Source organism: Sycon ciliatum, chromosome 6, assembly GCF_964019385.1.
Source record: "Sycon ciliatum chromosome 6, ocSycCili1.1, whole genome shotgun sequence".
In the NCBI taxonomy this organism is placed as follows: domain Eukaryota; kingdom Metazoa; phylum Porifera; class Calcarea; order Leucosolenida; family Sycettidae; genus Sycon; species Sycon ciliatum.
The window spans coordinates 21,470,695-21,488,936 of NC_088648.1; the positions used below are offsets into that span (position 1 = coordinate 21,470,695).

The 18,242-nt window shown below is 47.0% G+C and overlaps 2 protein-coding genes across 3 annotated transcripts in view; one reads left to right on the top strand and one right to left on the bottom strand.

Annotated features, from left to right (window-relative positions):
• The window catches only part of LOC135819663 (pneumococcal serine-rich repeat protein-like), a 102,938-nt gene extending 92,274 nt beyond the window's left edge, over positions 1-10,664 (top strand). The window contains exons 17-20 of the mRNA XM_065332912.1: positions 4,949-4,993; positions 5,994-6,038; positions 7,221-7,327; positions 9,286-10,664. Of these exons, the coding sequence (XP_065188984.1) occupies positions 4,949-4,993; positions 5,994-6,038; positions 7,221-7,327; positions 9,286-10,218 (1,130 nt within the window). The 3' untranslated portion in view covers positions 10,219-10,664. The remainder of the gene's footprint in view (positions 1-4,948; positions 4,994-5,993; positions 6,039-7,220; positions 7,328-9,285) is intronic.
• A 34-nt stretch (positions 10,665-10,698) lies between these two features.
• The window catches only part of LOC135819672 (uncharacterized), a 72,754-nt gene continuing 65,210 nt past the window's right edge, over positions 10,699-18,242 (bottom strand). The window contains exons 2-3 of one of the 2 annotated variants that reach the window (XR_010553951.1): positions 17,871-17,938; positions 10,699-12,028 (exon numbers count right to left, since the gene is read on the bottom strand). Coding sequence is in view for 1 of the 2 variants with exons in the window: in XM_065332924.1 (XP_065188996.1) it covers positions 11,903-12,028 (126 nt within the window). In the remaining variant the exon portion in view is untranslated. The remainder of the gene's footprint in view (positions 12,029-17,870; positions 17,939-18,242) is intronic. The other variant, XM_065332924.1, reaches the window with a different exon arrangement.

The window sequence follows — 18,242 nt, forward strand, 5'->3', positions numbered from 1 at the left end:
GTGGTCATTTTCCATATTCGGCCAAAACAAAAACCTTGTTTACGGTCGCCCGACGGGGTCATATTCTCCTAAGTCTGAAACTTATTTTGGTCTGAATAAGTGTACAATAGGTGCCCGAGGAGCCTGTAAGTAGCTGCCAAAACGGCTCATTTACATCATGCATACATGCCTACATGTACAGTCATGTACATCCAGTGCTAGACATCCAGTACTAGACATCCAGTACTAGACATCCAGTACTAGACATCCAGTACTAGACATCCAGTACTAGACATCCAGTACTAGACATCCAGTACTAGACATCCAGTACTAGACATCCAGTACTAGACATCCAGTACTAGACATCCAGTACTAGACATCCAGTACTAGACATCCAGTACTAGACATCCAGTACTAGACATCCAGTACTAGACATCCAGAACTAGACATCCAGTACTAGACATCCAGTACTAGACATCCAGTACTAGACATCCGGTACTAGACATCCGGTACTAGACATCCGGTACTAGACATCCGGTACTACAGTCCATTCAGAAAAAAATGAACTTCTAGCTTTTGGCCATAAATGGGTCAAACTTTGAGTTTTTTTAGAATTTTTTTCTGCAATCCCATATGGAATCCTCTTCCAATTATGTTTCTGAAGTTTTTTTGTCCAAAAAGCAAGCCATAGCAAGAATAGGATTTCGGCCAGGTTTTGCCCCAAAAGCACTGAATTGGGAAAAACCATCAAAATCCAGGCCGTTTGACCCCGCCTGCAACAGTGCATTCTGCGGTTCGAACCCCAGTTCAGGCACCCTTTTTGGACCCTTTTTCAAATTTCAAAGTTCGCAGCACTGCACTGTGTACGATGAAATCACGAAAAATCGCCAAATACGGGAGCTCGCCAGAGCCAGGACCCATTTTTTTATGAATGGACTGTAGACATCCAGTACTAGACATCCAGTACTAGACATCCAGTACTAGACATCCAGTACTAGACATCCAGTACTAGACATCCAGTACTAGACATCCAGTACTAGACATCCAGTGCTAGACATCCAGTGCTAGACATCCAGTGCTAGACATCCAGTACTAGACATCCAGTACTAGACATCCAGTACTAGACATCCAGTACTAGACATCCAGTACCAGACATCCAGTACCAGACATCCAGTACCAGACATCCAGTACCAGACATCCAGTACCAGACATCCAGAACCAGACATCCAGAACCAGACATCCAGTACCAGACATCCAGTACCAGACATCCAGTACCAGACATCCAGTACCAGACATCCAGTACTAGACATCCAGTACTAGACATCCAGTACTAGACATCCAGTACTAGACATCCAGTACTAGACATCCAGTACTAGACATCCAGTACTAGACATCCAGTACTAGACATCCAGTACTAGACATCCAGTACTAGACATCCAGTACTAGACATCCAGTACTAGACATCCAGTACTAGACATCCAGTACTAGACATCCAGTACTAGACACCCAGTACTAGACACCCAGTACTAGACATCCAGTACTAGACATCCAGTACTAGACATCCAGTACTAGACATCCAGTACTAGACATCCAGTACTAGACATCCAGTACTAGACATCCAGTACTAGACATCCAGTACTAGACATCCAGTGCTAGACATCCAGTGCTAGACATCCAGTGCTAGACATCCAGTGCTAGACATCCAGTGCTAGACATCCAGTGCTAGACATCCAGTGCTAGACATCCAGTGCTAGACATCCAGTGCTAGACATCCAGTACTAGACATCCAGTACTAGACATCCAGTACTAGACATCCAGTACTAGACATCCAGTACTAGACATCCAGTACTAGACATCCAGTACTAGACATCCAGTACTAGACATCCAGCACTAGACATCCAGTACTAGACATCCAGTACTAGACATCCAGTACTAGACATCCAGTGCTAGACATCCAGTGCTAGACATCCAGTACTAGACACCCAGTACTAGACTTCCAGTACTAGACATCCAGTACTAGACACCCAGTACTAGACATCCAGTACTAGACATCCAGTACTAGACATCCAGTACTAGACATCCAGTACTAGACATCCAGTACGAGACATCCAGTACTAGACATCCAGTACTAGACATCCAGTACTAGACATCCAGTACTAGATATCCAGCACTAGACATCCAGTACTAGACATCCAGTACTAGACATCCAGTACTAGACATCCAGTACTAGACATCCAGTACAGGTGGACATCCAGGTTGTAAGGAGTACACAGTCTTTATGAGTAAAGTCAGTGAACTGTGACATTGATCTATACCATGTGATTTATTATACATGTGCATCACTGAAGTACATGATTATATGTTTATGCTTTTGCCCGTCACATATCATGATGTAAGCATCAGGATCATTGATCATAGCAACCAAAATTTTGCCCAAAAAGGTTTTTTCCCCGGCCGAGCGAGTCTGTTTTTTGGGGGGGGGGGGATGCGAACCCGAAGCAAGCTTATTATGTTTGGCCACGTGACCAAGTGGTCACACACTCCCACTCTCACACCCAGCATCTTATTTCCGGTGTGCTTTTCTCCCTTTGCATCATCATTTTATGCGGTCAATAAAAACGTGCTTCCAAGTGATCAGATGTGAACAGCAAACAGGCATAGGTTACCTAATACATAGGAGCATACATTAATTAATGTGTATTGTCAACTCTTCGTACACTTCAGATAGTATTCAGTATGTGTCCTGTCTGTCCTGCACATCGAGGGTCCATGTACAAAAGCTTCATCTTGTTCTTAACGAAGTTTTAATTTTAGTGCTAGAGTAGGAGTGAATAATATCCTCCATATGGTTAACAGTACAAACCAGTGATGAGGGGATGCGCCCATCCTTCATTTGTTATCCACGCATCCTAATTACTCTTCAGGGTTACCCATTGCTATCGCTCCAAGCTTACTTCAAAGTACTTGCATGAAAAAGAAATCACCCCTTTAAGTCGAACTTCCGCATTTTCTTCTTTGTTCGGTCTCTGACTTGATGGATGTGTACATGCGTGAACGTGCATGTGTCACTGTGCATGCATACACACTGTTATTATTCTGAAACAGACGAGAGCTCATCTATAGTGAAGTTCATCATCCGCTGTGAATATAATCACACGGCCCCGAGTTTCGTTAAAAGTGTCGTGAGTAATCTCCGTAATCTCCTTGGTGATGAGAGTATCCACGCCGACAGTGTACACGGCGAGAGCGGAGACACGGCGGTGTTTGTACAGATGTCTGCCAAGGCTCATGCAAGGCTTTGGGAGTTCTGTAAGGATCAATCTAGCCTGCTCGCTGGTCTGCACATTCTCGAAGTGTCAACTGTGGACGGAGCAGTAGTCTTCAATTTGCGTCCCACGGCATGCAGTGACGAAGGTTAGACGGATTAGTGCAGTAGGAAAATACTAGGAATGCACCGATAGCAGCGAGTCTACTCCTAAGCGTTAGTCCCATATATATATAGCGAGTCAACTCCTATTAAAGCATTAGTCCCATAATGATAGGGAAGTCATTTAATTCCTAAGCCTTAGTTCCATGATGATAGGGAGGTCATCACTAGTCAACAGACGACTGGCTGTTGTCTGGGAAAGTGGTTGCTGCAGGCATGTTTCGGTCCATGATGTTTGTCTGCACACAAGTTTTCTAGGAGACTCTTTTGACAGAACGAAACAGCTTCCTTGATATGCTTCAATTTATCTCTGCAGCAAAAGGTCCGAAACTCTTTGCTTTCTTGTCCAGGTATTAATCCTGATGACCAGAAGCGCTTGGTTGAAGAGTTCTCCGGGAGATTTCCATCCTTGGACCAGGATGAGCTGTCTGTCGCTGTGGCTGACCAACCGGATGTTGAGCATGCAGTGATTGCACTGACCAAGCTCATCTTCGATGAAGGCGAAGCATGCTTGAATGCACTGCCTGAGATTCTTGGTGGTGAGTTTCAATACCATTGTTTTGTGGTTGTGTTGCGTGTACTGTGTCTATTGGGCCTTCTGTCACTGTTGGGAACCGGTGTGCATCAGCGACAATATTTACATCGTGTTATAAAAGCACAAACGCCGTATCATTTTGGCAATGTCACTGGGACCACAATGAAGAGAAATAGTGCGTATTGCCGCATCGGAATAATCGGAGGACGGTTTGGTGCATGTATTGATGAACTTGTGGTCCTTCAGAAAAGCCTCTCTTTGTACTGAACCTCCCGAGGCCATTGTGCTCCAAGTAGAATATTCAGCAAGTCTGTGGAGTGTATTCCCCTATAAAGGTGATGTGTGTGCGTGGGGAGGGGGGGGGGGGGGAGGGAGGAGGGGGACATATGAATCTCTCGCATCTTAGCACCAGCAACGTTACTCGCTGTTATCCGGGATTCACAGAAGCATATTTACGATGCAATGCGCAGTGCGACATCCGCGAAATTGGGAAATTCCCAAAACGCACCGATCGCACAGCTCACTCAGCCGTCACAACTGGCTCATCGCAGAAGTAGAGCTTGCCACTGCTTGGCTCAACTTCTGCCGTGTGACATGCGATGTGATGTACGATTTTGACCTTTGCAAGAAAGTTGTACGAAAGGTTCAAGAGTTGCTTGCAGATTTGTGCAAGTTGTACCCGACTACACAAATGCCACAATGACGTACGCATTTGCATTGAGCTTTGAGGCATGTCAGCAAGGCGTCGTCTACTTCTGTGTATGGTAATTTGCGAGTATGCATCGTACTGCGGTGTCGCAGATCGCGTTGTTTTGCCCAAAGGCTATGGGCAATACTACCCAATGTGCGACACCGCAGTGCGATGCATACTCACAAAACAAAATGCAATGCTATTGGCCATAGCATTGCAAGAACGTTTCTGCGAATGCCACCTAAGATGTAAGGAAAACAAGTGACCCTGCAGTCGTAAAATTATGCTTTGCCTTTCCTGTTGCGGTCTTTCATAGGTGTGTCGGCAAGAAAGACAACTTCTATCCCTGCTCACGTTCACCGTACGTACAACAATATGGCTGTGATGAAGCCTTGGTCCATCAAAATGCACAATGCATATGAATCTCTTGCATCTAATGGCCGGGTTCTACTGCGGCTCCGCTGCTCGTCATCCGCGGCTTGAAACGTCATCATTACCATAGTGACCGTGGCTCGAGCTAGAGCAGCGAGGCCGCGGCTCATTGCGAGCTTTCGCTACGATTCTTGATCAAAAACTGCGAGCCGCGGTCGGGGCTCGACCTGTTCCCCCGTACTTTGCATTGTTTTGTACGCGAAAATTTTAAAATTCAAATTTTAGTCCGTTGCGCACGCCAGAACACGAGGATTTTTTGATTTCGCGCTCACAGGCAGGTGAGACGTCATCAAAAAACGTGGAGCATGACGGCGGTACCGCGAATGGCGAGTGTCAGTGTAACCGCGCTGCTCCGCTGCATGCAGCCAAAACCCGCTGAGCAGCGGAGCCGCAGTGGAACCCGGCCCTTAGCACCAGCAACGTCACTCGCTGTGATGCGGGATTCACAGAAGCATTTTTACGATGCGGTGCGCGATGCGACAGCCGCGAAACCAGGAAATTCCCAAACGCACCGATCGCACAGCTCACTCAGCCGTCGCAACTGGCCCATCTCAGAAGTTGAGCTTGCCACTGCTTGGCTCAACTTTCGCGATGCTACATGCGATGCGATGTACGATTTTGACCTTTGCAACAAAGTTGTACAAAATGTTCAAGAGTTGCTTGCAGAATTGTACAAGTTGTACCCGACTACACAAATGCCACAGTAACGTACGCATTTGCTTTGAGTTTTGAGGCACGTCAGCAATGCGTCGTCTACTTCTGTTATTGGTAATTTGTGAGTATGCATCGCACTGCGGTGTAGCAGACCATGTTGTATCGCGCATAGCATTGCAAGAATGCTTCTACGAATGCCACCTAAGATGTAAGGAGAGCAAGTGACCCTGCAGTCGTAAAATTATGCTTTGCCTTTCCTCTTGCGGTCTTCTTAGGTGTAGCGGCAAGAAAGGCAACTTCGACCTCTGCTCACATTGATCGTAAGTGCACCAATATGGCTGTGATAAACCTTGGTCGATCACAATGCACATGTGTACATAATGTGTGTGTGTGCTTGCGTGCGTGCGCGCGTGTGTGAGTGTGTGTGTATGTGTGTGTGTGTGTTCGCTAGGCTTAATACATGTGCTGTTCTTTCTGGCCTCCCTCATTTCGCTCCGGTGGGAATTTCACAGGACCGTCAAATTATCTTGGTTTTTCATTTACATTGTAGTTTCAAGAAAGTGGCACCTCCGAATGTTGCAGCTGCTGCTTTCTGCCGAATAACTGACGCTTGGCTGACCAACAGCTGCTGCCGTCTGGAGCACACGAGCAGCACGTTGAGCAAGGAGTGGTACTTTCTTGCAGGTTTGCCGAGTGGAAGGTTCGACGTGCTCCTGGTATGCTTAAAGGGGAAGTTAAGGCAAAAATTAAAATTTCACCAGTTGTAGTCTTCGGGGTGCTGAGTCGAATGGTTTTGGTCCGAGAAAGCTGAGACGCTCCCTTCCTACTTGAATCCCAATCGAACTCGCGCACTTCCACCGAAACTGGGTGACTGCGCCCTACTAGATGGGGATTTGTATGCAAAATGTCACTAAAAGCGCCATTTCGTTCTTATAAAAGCACGGATGACCGCGATTGGCCCATATGTTGTAGTCTTTTCGACGCTGAGTTGACTGGTTTTTGTCCGAAAAGGCTGCGATGCAGCGTTCCTCCTTCCCAATCAAGCATGGTTGAACAAGTGGTCACGTGCTCCTGGGTGCCCAAATCACCTGGTCACCACGCCAGCAGGCGACAACTTTCACACCAAGGTTCAACTCGAGTGACAGGACTGCACCCAAAAAAGGTCAAACAGGCTAGTAAGTTGTACCCTGCAGGCACGGTGACCAGGTGACTGGTGTACGCAGGAGCACGTGACCGCCTGTTCAACCATCCCCTTTAAGACGGCTATCGTGTGTCAGTCAAGTGTCAAGTCACTCGGCAGGAACGCCAACACTTGGATCTGTCACAAACAGCATTTTCGAGCAAGAGAATTCAGAATGTTGTGTACCTCAAAAAAGTGATGTTATCATCACAGTACGGAATAGTGGTAGCGACATCGGGACGGTGCAGAGAAATGCCTCAGGCTTGAATTTGTTTTCCTGCCATTCTTTTTTTCATTTCTTATTTTGTCTCCTTTCTTGCAGATCCTGAAGAGGCCATTTCAACCCATGTCTCTGCCAATTCTGAACACGCAGCAGAAATCCAGGGAGCTGACAATGAGCTGTCTCTCCGGCCGCAACTTAAGTCCCAGGTAAGAAGAGACCAGATGCAAACATCATAGGTAAAGCAAGGACAGATTTAGGTCTGGTAATGTTAGGTGTGTGTGTGTGTGGGATGGGGGGGGGGGGGGGAGGGACATGTACCCCTTGAAACATTTGACGTGGAGTATGGTGCGCTGTTGTATTTCATTAAAATCTGAGAAATAGAAATTGAACCCCTTCAGTGCCAAGGACGATGGTGTTTCGCTAGGCTTCTGCCGCACGCAGTCCCCGTAATGGGCCGTATACCAAGCTCACACTCGACGGAGTCACTCACAACACAAAAGACTTTATGGTTGATTAGAAGTAGAACGCCATGTCACGAACCGACTATTTCGTTCTAAAAAAACTACATCTGCAAAGAAAAACTCTCTGGAAACCAAAAGGCAGCGCAGCCAAACAAAGGTACAGCTAAAAACCTCATGCCGCACGCACAAGAACACAACAACCAAAAAGGCTACACGGTGCCAAGGCTGGCTCAGCGAAACCGACCGCAGCGGAACCTAAATGGTGGCCCGCTGTACAAATTCGATATTACATCAGGCATCAAGGTGCCCCCAAGGGGAGCACATGAAGACAGTAAGATGCCAGGAGATAAAGGTCAAATCACAGAGAACAGACAGCATGACCGCAATGGCAATCAGGAAGAGAAAGCAGATCGCAACTGAACATGACATGAACGTGTAGACTGAACTCCGTGGCATTCTCGCCACGCCAGACGAGATAACTCGTCCTACAGACCCCCACGCGATTGGCCAAGGACGAGATATCTCGTCCTCGTAGTGCGCACTACTATATCTCACTGGCCATGCACTACGATCTAGTTTCGCCGATTGTGGCTCTTCGAGGGGAAACTAGGGATTTTCCCCTACTGAATAAGACTTCACTCGCCGTGTTGGAGTAAGTATGGGCGCGGGAGCATACATTCAAAGCGCGAGCACGAAAAACATATTTCGATTCAGAAACAATTAGATTGACAGAACGTACTTTAGGTCTCTCTAGCTGTCACTCAGACACGGCGAGTCGCCGCATGTCGGCTGAAGAGGTGCTCCAGTCCATCATGGACTCGGACAGTGATGACTGGAGCTGCGATAGTGAAGGCGATGACTCGGATGCAGACATAGCCGTCCACGATCGTGACGGAACAAATTTCGCGGACGAGTCTGCCTTAGTCGATGTCGTACCTACTGCTGTGGTCGCCTTGGACGGCCCTGAGGATATCGGAGATGTCGATGTAGAGCTTGAACAGGGCACAGCAGCACAAGCTACGCCAGCGCAGGTCAACAAGTCGGCTTGAGTTGATACGACTAATTTGAAAAAATCAGATTTTTGATGAAAATGGCACGGCCAACCGCGTGCATCTGGCCTGGCACTGAAAGGGTTAATGCAATCAAATTTTGTAAGAAGAGGTTTACGGCAACTTCAGTAATACTCAAATCTTTATTTATGTTCAATTAAATGTGGATGGTCAGGATACAACATTATGATTCAACAAGGGAAAACTTCCGAACAGAAAGAAGCATAAAATTATGTGAATGTGACCTACCTACGTCTAACTGTGGAAACCGTTACTTTCATCAACCATTGTCATTGCATAGCCAACCTCTTCTTCTACTTCCTCCTCCTCCAGCTCTTCTTCCCCATCCCTGTGCACCCTATGTACTGCTGAGACAAAATGATAAAAACCAACCAACCAAAACACCCCCCCCCCTAGCTCCTCCTCCTCCTAACTAGCATTCGTCTGCTCCACTCTCTATTTATCTTTGGGGCAAAAGACACAATGCACTATATTCTTCACTATTAGGTATAGTTGCAACTTGCAGTGAGGAGTGGTGTATTTCGCAAGTAGCTTACCCTGTCTGAAAACGCCTGCCATATCTTGAACAGAGCTGTGCTGAAAAATGTGCTCCGTCCATTTTTTTTATTCCTTTCTGTTTTTGATATTCTGCAGTGGTCTTTTCGTGGCAGTGGACCTGATAGCTGGCTACGTTACTATCGTTGTACCATGTACAACGGGCATGCTTACATTGTGTGCCAGGAGGAAGAGGAGGAAGGACCAATGATCTACCGGTCTACTCATTCTCTCAAGGAAAGTCTTCAGGTGGCATGGACAAGAGTAATCGCCATTGACAACCCACACTTTTGTTTATGCAGGACCTTTTGCATTCATAATGAAAAAATGTACTTTGCAAGTGTTAGTGCTAGGTATACATGTATCCCCAAGATCCATGTTGTAGATCTACAGGGAAACTGTGGTACTAGAGAAATACAATGCGATTGTATCCCAGTAGATACGAGTATGGATACATATTTAGAATCTTTTGTGGATGTATTTATAACCCAGTCAGCGCTTCTAATAGTATGCTTCTGGCGCAATCATTTCTTAGAAGTTATTTCATTAGATACCAGACATGATGGTGCAGTATGGGCAAAATTGGATCCGCTCATCATGCTGAAGCCGCCGGTCAGCGTCTGCAGCACAGACAGTACTCTGTTTGTGATACCAACAGGAGACCTCAATGATGCGCATTTGTCAATCATGAAGTTGGATGTAAGTGAGGAAAGTCTGCGAATGCCATCATGGCTCGAGATCAAAGTGGACATGCCTGAGACTCTTGATGTACATGTATACCGTTATCCTGTAGCAGCTGTGGGTAACACTATAATCATGCCCGTGCTCTATAGAGATGATGATGATGATGATAAATTAGTCGATGGTGTGATGTGTGTTGATTGTAGTACGTGTATAGGCCGGTGTTCTTCTGTCTTGCCGTCGCCATCCACTACATCCCCTACATGGCAGTTGATGGGGGATGGCGATACACTTATTTCACTCCACCTTGATAACTCAGTGTATACTCTTCAGCTATCTGACCATTTGTAGACACCAGTGATTGATCGTCTTCTACATGCATGTATGCCAAGGCGGTGTACAATGTAGATATTCTGCTGCGGCTAGGTCATGTGATGGACAACTGGTGCAAACTGTGTGTGTTTTTGTGATCCTGAGTTTTTTCGTTTGCACATGCATACCCTGTTCTGCTGGGGACCCATATGCATGATGTTTTTGGTGTCCAGTTCTTTCAGGCCATCATTCTACATAGGCACTGTCCTGAAATGCTTATTGTCTATGTACATATTATACATTGGGTTGGAGGCATATTATAATTATATAGATATTATGTATATAGAATGCTGTCCATGGATTGGATATGATGTATTATATACATAGAATATTAGTTCTAAAACTCAACAGCTCTCTACACGTACATACTCATTATATCTGTGTACAAGTCTTTCTTGTCAGTGATTGACAAAACCCCATAGCTTGAATTGGTCAGCAGCCACATTACTTCCTTCCTAGAAATTGAAGAACTGACTAATTGGCTCTGTGTGTGCGTGCAGATGTGTACCGTACAGGTACGCATAATGGTAACTTTGCACTGGTCCAGCCAGGAGTAGGGTCAATTTGTAAATAATGTTACGTCGGTCGGTCGGTCGAGATAGGGAGAGTGCGTGCGCAAGAGCGAGAGAGAGAGTGCGCGAGACAGAGAGCGAGAGAGAGTGAGAGAGCGAGAGCGAGCAAGAGAGAGCGAGCAAGAGAGAGCGAGAGAGAGAGAGAGAGAGAGAGAGAGAGAGAGAGAGAGAGAGAGAGAGAGAGAGAGAGAGAGAGAGAGAGAGAGAGAAATCAGCTGACAATTGCATACAGAAAGGGTTTGCGTACATGTGACAAAAAGAAAAAAAGGTGCAGCGTTATCAAGGGAAACAGATGAGTACTGTCACCACAATAGATGAAAAGCCAAAGACGTAGATGGGAAGATTTGTCAAACCAGCACATTATACAAAGTAGAAAGTCTCAAGACTTGATCAACAAGCAGTGCCTTCACACCAAAGCACTCAAAAGTGTAGAGATGGAAGTAAACAACTAGCAGATAATGATGTGTTGGCAGTCCCCCTGGTGGTGGTGGGGGGTTAGTGCAAGAATTTAAAAGTCGATGCCCGTTGCTATATGCTGAGCGTTATATACTGAAAGTGCTAGCTGCATTAGACCTAGATTTATATGCAAGTAACTGCATGCGAGAATATCACATACTTCGAGTACATTATAGCTAAAGTAGGAGCGAGAATATCATACACATGCTGGCTACAGTAGAGCTACAAGAAAAGCACTGTACTCGAGAATGGCATGATGCTACCAGCGTATACAATGAAACATGGAGTAACCGATGAGGTCATTCATGTTAGGTTAGGCCTCTCTATCTGAGCACACGTCCGTCTGGCATTAGTTCTGCCCTTCACATGTTTCATAATCCCTACTCCAGTCGACCTGCATACACCGAGGGGGCTTGCAATTGAGACGGCCAGTCTTGACGTACATCGAGGGGGCTTGCAATTGAGACGGCCAGGCTCGACGTACTGAAAAAGGTTTGAAGTGAACATTTTTTTAACGGGACCAGCAGAGTGCTGGATCGGAAGACTACTCTCACCTGTTACTTCATGGCCACAGTTGACAATGTGCAGAAGTCATGCATGGCTGATCACAAGCAGCTCATGTGTACATCGTGCACCTAGTAGCTGTAGATCTTGGTGCAGTGGATGTCCTTGTGGGCACACTCACGATTACGGTTATAGCAGTAGAAGTAGCCGCTCTTCAGCTTCAGAACTTTCACCAAGCCGTTGGGCCAGCGATCCGGCTAACAGGAACATGCAGAGAGAGAGAGAGAGAAAGAGAGAGAGAGAGAGAGAGAGAGAGAGAGAGAGAGAGAGAGAGAGAGAGAGAGAGAGAGAGAGAGAGAGAGGAGGGAGAGAGATGACATGGAGGAAAACAACTTTTAATAATGGTGCCATAGGGACTAGTGTGTGTTCGACCGCACGGTGCATTCAAACTGCGTAACAGTACAAAACCTCACACTTAGATGCCCTATTGAAGTTTACCTTAAATTACTAGTCTGCCACCTACCTTCAAGTCCACAATCTCCACAAATTGGTGTTCAGCACTCCATGAGAAAAAGTATTATCAGCTACAAGGCATAACTTCGTTCAGCTTATACAAGATTATAGTGCGATCAACATGCCATCTGCCATGTCAAACTTGGCTCGAACGTGATAATTATTATCAGGCGGGAGTCAGCAAATAACGACTTCTGGTTCAAAGTCAGATCCACTGCGAGACCATAACGAAGTACAGTAAATATCGGATATAACGTGCCCCTTTGATTTTCGAAAATGTATCACTATATCCGGTGCATCACTATAGCCGATTTGCATGTTTGACCGACACATGGCACATGACTGCACATGAAATGATGCGTACACGCTGGAAAAAGCATGCTGAAAGTGCATGCATGCTCCGCGGACTGTGTACCGGTGCATGACACAGAGCAGTGCATGGCACACGGCTGTTACGCAGTGGACATCTAACAAGATGGCGGCGAAAAGTTTGAAATCGCTGCGGATTTACTGAAATCCTTTCGACTTAGTACAAAATGTATAGAATTATATAATTTCGCCGGATTTAGTACTTTCTTTCGGTAAAGTCGGTCTAAACCCAAATATTTTTTGAAACGACAAGGAAGTAAGAACAGAAGTCTTGCTGTCGAAAACATCAAGAAGAAGAATTATTATTGGAGGAAGTAGAAGTGAACAGTTAGACCTTACCTCTCTGGCTTTGCGTGTAGTCAGTGTTATGGCGGACTGGCTGGTTGATCTGCCTGCGATGGAGCAGTCCGCTGCCTCGATCGAACTTTGGGCCGTTGATCTGCAACGTCTGGCAGGGTGCATACGAGGTGTTGTTCTGCAACAGCATGCAGGCGCTCAAGCTCGCCGGGAATGGAACCGTATCTCTTCTCGAGCAGGTTGAACTCGGCGTGAATTCCTTCCGCGCCCTGTTCCGACAGTAGACCAAGCCCGACGTGCACTCTCCGCATCAGCGGCACAGTGTGTTCCTCAAGGAGGTGCAGCTTTGGAGTGATGTGACCTAAGCCTCTCTCCACCACCTCGCTCCGACATTTCTGCAAGAACGAGGCAATGGAGAGCTCCAATTGCTGCAGTTCCTCCTCTCCACATTTGTTGCAATGGCTGAAGGAAGATCTGCACGCTGCGTACTGGCTGAACAGGGACTTGTACCGCTCACTGACTACTTGAGCGTCATTCCGCAGAGCTGGGCACCGATCTCCAATGACAATTGCTGGGGCCTCAGTGATAGCTGTGATCACGGCGGGCTTGAGGGCACGGTGGATATGGTTCCCTACGAAAGCACCGCCGTGATAGGCCTGCCGATGGATAATGTTCTTCTGCAGTACTGGCTCTATGGACGCTTCGCACGGGCCGAGAACATCCTTGCTGCGGCGCAACTTGGCCAGTTCGTCTTCAGCAATCTTCAGCTGCGAGCTACACTGCTCTGTGTCGGCCTGTGCTTGCTCAACCTCCCGTTGTAGCACGCCTGCGAGTGCTTCTATCGCCATGCCCTGTTGCTGGCCAAACAAGACGATGAAGTGCAGATGATTCTCCAGAGCGGTGGCTTTCGCTGTTGCTTCCGAGAACGCTGTTTTGCAGCCAGACAACTTGTGATTTGCAGTTGACAAGGCTCTAAACCGTCCACTGTCTTGCTCTTCAGCGTCGCATTGTTCTGCAAGCTGCATGTCCAGAAGACGGACCTCGCGTGTGAATACATCAAAGATCCACGGGAATACACCGAGGTCTAGGTGCAGCGCTGGAATAATGGCGCTCGCAACGGGCACTGGCAATAGGACTGGTCGGATGGTGTTGTTATACAGCTTTGCCTTTGACAGCAGAGCACCTGCGCTAGTAAACTGTGCATAGTCCTCCGCCATCTTCTCTAAGGACCGTGCTCCATACTGTACGTCGCGGTTCGCTGGTGGGACCTGCATGTCTTTCTTCGTGCACAAGCAATGGAGGCAAGGCCTTACGCCACTGGAACCCGACAAGCCGTAGTTCATGGTTTGGTACTCGTAATCACCAAACAGATAAGGCACAATGGTCTTGCCTTTCCATTTCTGGCCCTGTAGCTCTGCAATTTGGTTCCGATACATTGAGAGTGCAGTTTCCAGGTTTGCCGGCAAGTCCTTCTCTGCAAACACGCAGATTGGCACAGTGTTGGCGAGTGAGTTTGGATGCATGGTGTTGGCGATTTGCATCACGAATTTAAATGTTGTCTTACCATGGTCACCGCCCAGCTTGACCCATATCTCCGTTTCTGGGATGGCGCCATCATGCCATGTCAGCTTACTGCCGCTGTCAAGTATGTCGAGGTAGTGGATAATGATGTCGGTTAGGTTTGGAAAGTAGACAGCTGCAGCAAGTGACAACTCGCCAGTCCGCTTGACAAAGGGGAGCTGCTTCACTGTGTATTTCGGCAAGGTGGTGGCTATGAATGAGCGAATGCTTCTCTCCGATTCAAGCTGAACTCCGAAGGAGCGGAGCCATCTGCGCAGCTTCCGGAGTTGCGCCCAAGGAAGGCTTAGATCGGCCTTGATGGCAAGGGCAGTGCCTGAAGGTGGTTTGATGCTGGTAGCGCCAAGTCCAGCAACGCCATGCCGTGTTGCATCTGCTGTGGTGCAAACTGTCTCTGTGATGCGCTCCATTTCCAGTGACCGTCGTTTCAGCGTCCTGGCTGATGCCTCCTCCGGCTGCTTGCTGCCAACTGTTGTTCGCATGAAAACTTGCGGTCTTCCTTGGCTGCTGGTTTTCACTTCCAGCCTCCCATCTTCTGCTTTGGCGGACACAAGGTGACAGGTCAGTCTGTCACTCACATCGCCCCGTAGCTTTGATGGTGACGCTGCTAAGATCTCCTCCACTGTTGCAGCTTTGGTTGCAGTACGAATGGGCGTTCCTGAGGATGTGGATGGATTGAACGGACATGATGTGACATGACCTCGTAATTCATGGAGGCGAACGGTTGCTGGGCAACCCGACAATGCTGGTTCATGGAAGTCACAATGTACACCCCACTTGCTAACCATATTGCACACTAGCTTGCATGGCTTTTGCAGTGTCGCCAGTGCCATTGGCTGTCTGCATACTGGACATGTATTGTGACTCTTCATCCACGTGTGCACGCATGTTGAGCAGAATATATTTTCACAGCATTTGGCTTGAACTGCTCCATTTACCACTTGCAAACATATCATGCATTCCTGCACAGCTCCACTGTCAATAAACCGCTCTTTCTCTAATGCTGCTTCAGCCCGATACATAGGCGCTGCGTGCGCCGAAATCTCGTCCAAAGTAACTGCGGATGTTTGACTATCAGTGGTGTGTGCTATTGTGTTGGTGTCACCGCTGCTACTGCTGCTGGTGCGTCTTTGCTGAGAGCTAGGACTGCCTTCTGGCAGTTCAGCTGATGTTGATGCCGTTGGTGTCTGTCGTTTTGCCGCTTGGCCACGCAGTTCACTGACGGCTTTCCGTTTCGGTGGACGGCCGCCCTTGGCTCGTACAGCATCACTCTTACATACGGCACAGTTAGATCTCGTATGTGGTTGCCATGTAACTGGACCATTGCAGCCCCCACTACAATACTTATATGTGTCATCTCTCATTGAACGTGCAATAGCAAATTGACAAAGTGAGCACATGTACTGGGGATGCACGTCAGGGGAATCTTTGGAAACATCAATTTTAAAAACTTTGGCGATCTCTTCAACATAATTCTTCACCGGATATGGAGTTTTGTGACTAGCACTGGCAAGTTTTTGGCCACCAATGCGACACACGGATTCAAGAATACTCGAGTGGTGCTCCATCGCAGAGCAGAAAGCAACAAACAAGGCTAAAATGTCGATGCGCGATCGAGACTTCCTTTGCGCGATCTGGGACAAGAGCGCGATTTTCGAGCTATAGAAGGTCTCTAGGGCCGCCAAAAACACAGCAAGCAGCTGCGAAAACTCGGCGCCGGGATGTAGGCAGCAATGAAAGTAGAGCAGTTTTGGGAATCGAAAGAACAAAGGACGTGGAGGCGACGTGGCGACAGAAACCTGTCGCCTCTTGGGAAAGACGATCCAAAAGGCATCAATGCGTTCCTTGAAGCTTCCCCTGGACGAAAATCGCGGTTGTATGGTAAACCGTGTCGATGGGAGACGATAGGAGCCAAAATAGCCTGGATACCAACGTGAAAAATGCAATTCTCAGCTATTCTCTGGGGGCCGTCGCGTTCAAAAATTCAAAAAGTTTCAAAAAAATGACGCCATTTTGAATGTCCGATTTTGTGATCTACGTAACAGCCGTGGGCAGTGCAGTACGAGTACAGACTGTACATGTACTAGAACTTACTTCGATACAGTCATCATGTGGCATGGCTGCTTCTTCAGCGTGTTCTCCAAAAAAAGCCTGAGCTGGATCCGCACTCACGTAGATCTACTCGGTGTCCAACGAGTTGCGTAGAGCCAGAAATGGACATGAGTGGCTGTGTACGTGAGTTGGCAACATCATTGTGAGAGGCAACACAGCCAGAAACGGACAAGAGCATGCAGAAAGATCACTCTTGATCATTATATGCGATATTTTCCTGTACATTTGATATGGTTTGCTTCCTGAAGTCAATCACAATAAGCGATATATCGGTATAGCCGATAATAGTGTATATAGTGATATTTTAGCTGTATTTTTTCTGATTTGATTTTGATTTTGACGTGTTCTATCACTATAACCGGTATATCATTATATCCGGTCACTTTATAAACGATACTTACTGTACAATGTTATGTACAGTGTATTGGTGGGTAGGGTATTTATTTAACACCAGTAATGTACTTGTAACCACAACCAGTCGGTGTGGCTTATGCCACGATGGTCAAATTCACCGTCATGAGCAGGATAGAGGTCAGTATTTCGTGACAACAATCTAGATGCAGCTCATACTGCAAGTGTGGCGTATACTTCTGAAAATACGGTAGACCCCCTTCGCATGCAAGTGTGACTGTTGTCCGTGCCAGGAGCCAAAACTAGATCCGACTGAGTGGATCCATAAGTCAGTGTTCTCATGAGAACAGCCTGGTTGCCATGTAGTTCGAAGTAGCACGTTCAAGCCCTATATCGTTCTTTGTGGATATAATCATTTCAAATTGATAGTGATCACCATGGTAGATGTGTGTACATCGTAACAAAAAATCCGGGTGAGGTTTATACTCCACAAAATACTTTATGTGAATACGATGTGGTAGCGACTTCGGTGATAATTTAATTGTGTTGATTTTTAGAGGAAAGTTGGCTGCTCCCCACACTGGGGCGCTTGCTTTTCCGCCGACTTGACTTGGACTTGGGGTCAAGTGTCAAGTAAAGTTGGCGGAAAAGTACGAGCTTCGTTGTGGGGAGCAACGGACTTTCTTACGTATGTTGTTGTTGTTTTTCAAATCCCTATTCTCGCGATGGCCAATGGCCAATAAGAGATATTGTTTGTTTGAATTCTTTATTCTCACGATGGCACCATCGGCAATTGTTGTTGTTGTTGTTGTTGTTGTTGTTGTTGCTGTTGTTGACTATATGTGAAGTTCAAAGCACCATATCAGCGAAACTTCTTACCAGATCTTCACCGTGAAAATGCTCAGACTTGGTGGTATCGCGAAAGCCAGCCAGCTGAAACCGGTACGCTATAGGGAAAATGGACAGGTCACAAAACATCGCGTACATTGTAGATAATTCTACGCGTAGACACGCATAGGGGGGTGGTTTAAGATCATAGTAGATAAACGGAGGGTACCAGGTTCAAGTCCCCCGGTTCGGTCTATTCTCGAATCCACTCTTGGGCCTCTTCTTGAATGGGTTCCTGAATGCGCTGAGTGATCCTGATCAGATCCAATTGTGCCAAAGGGCGTTTCAGGGCCGAAATACCGATTCCTAGATCTTTCGTTTCCCCTCCTAACCCCTACTAATCTTTATCGCCGTGGCTGGCTA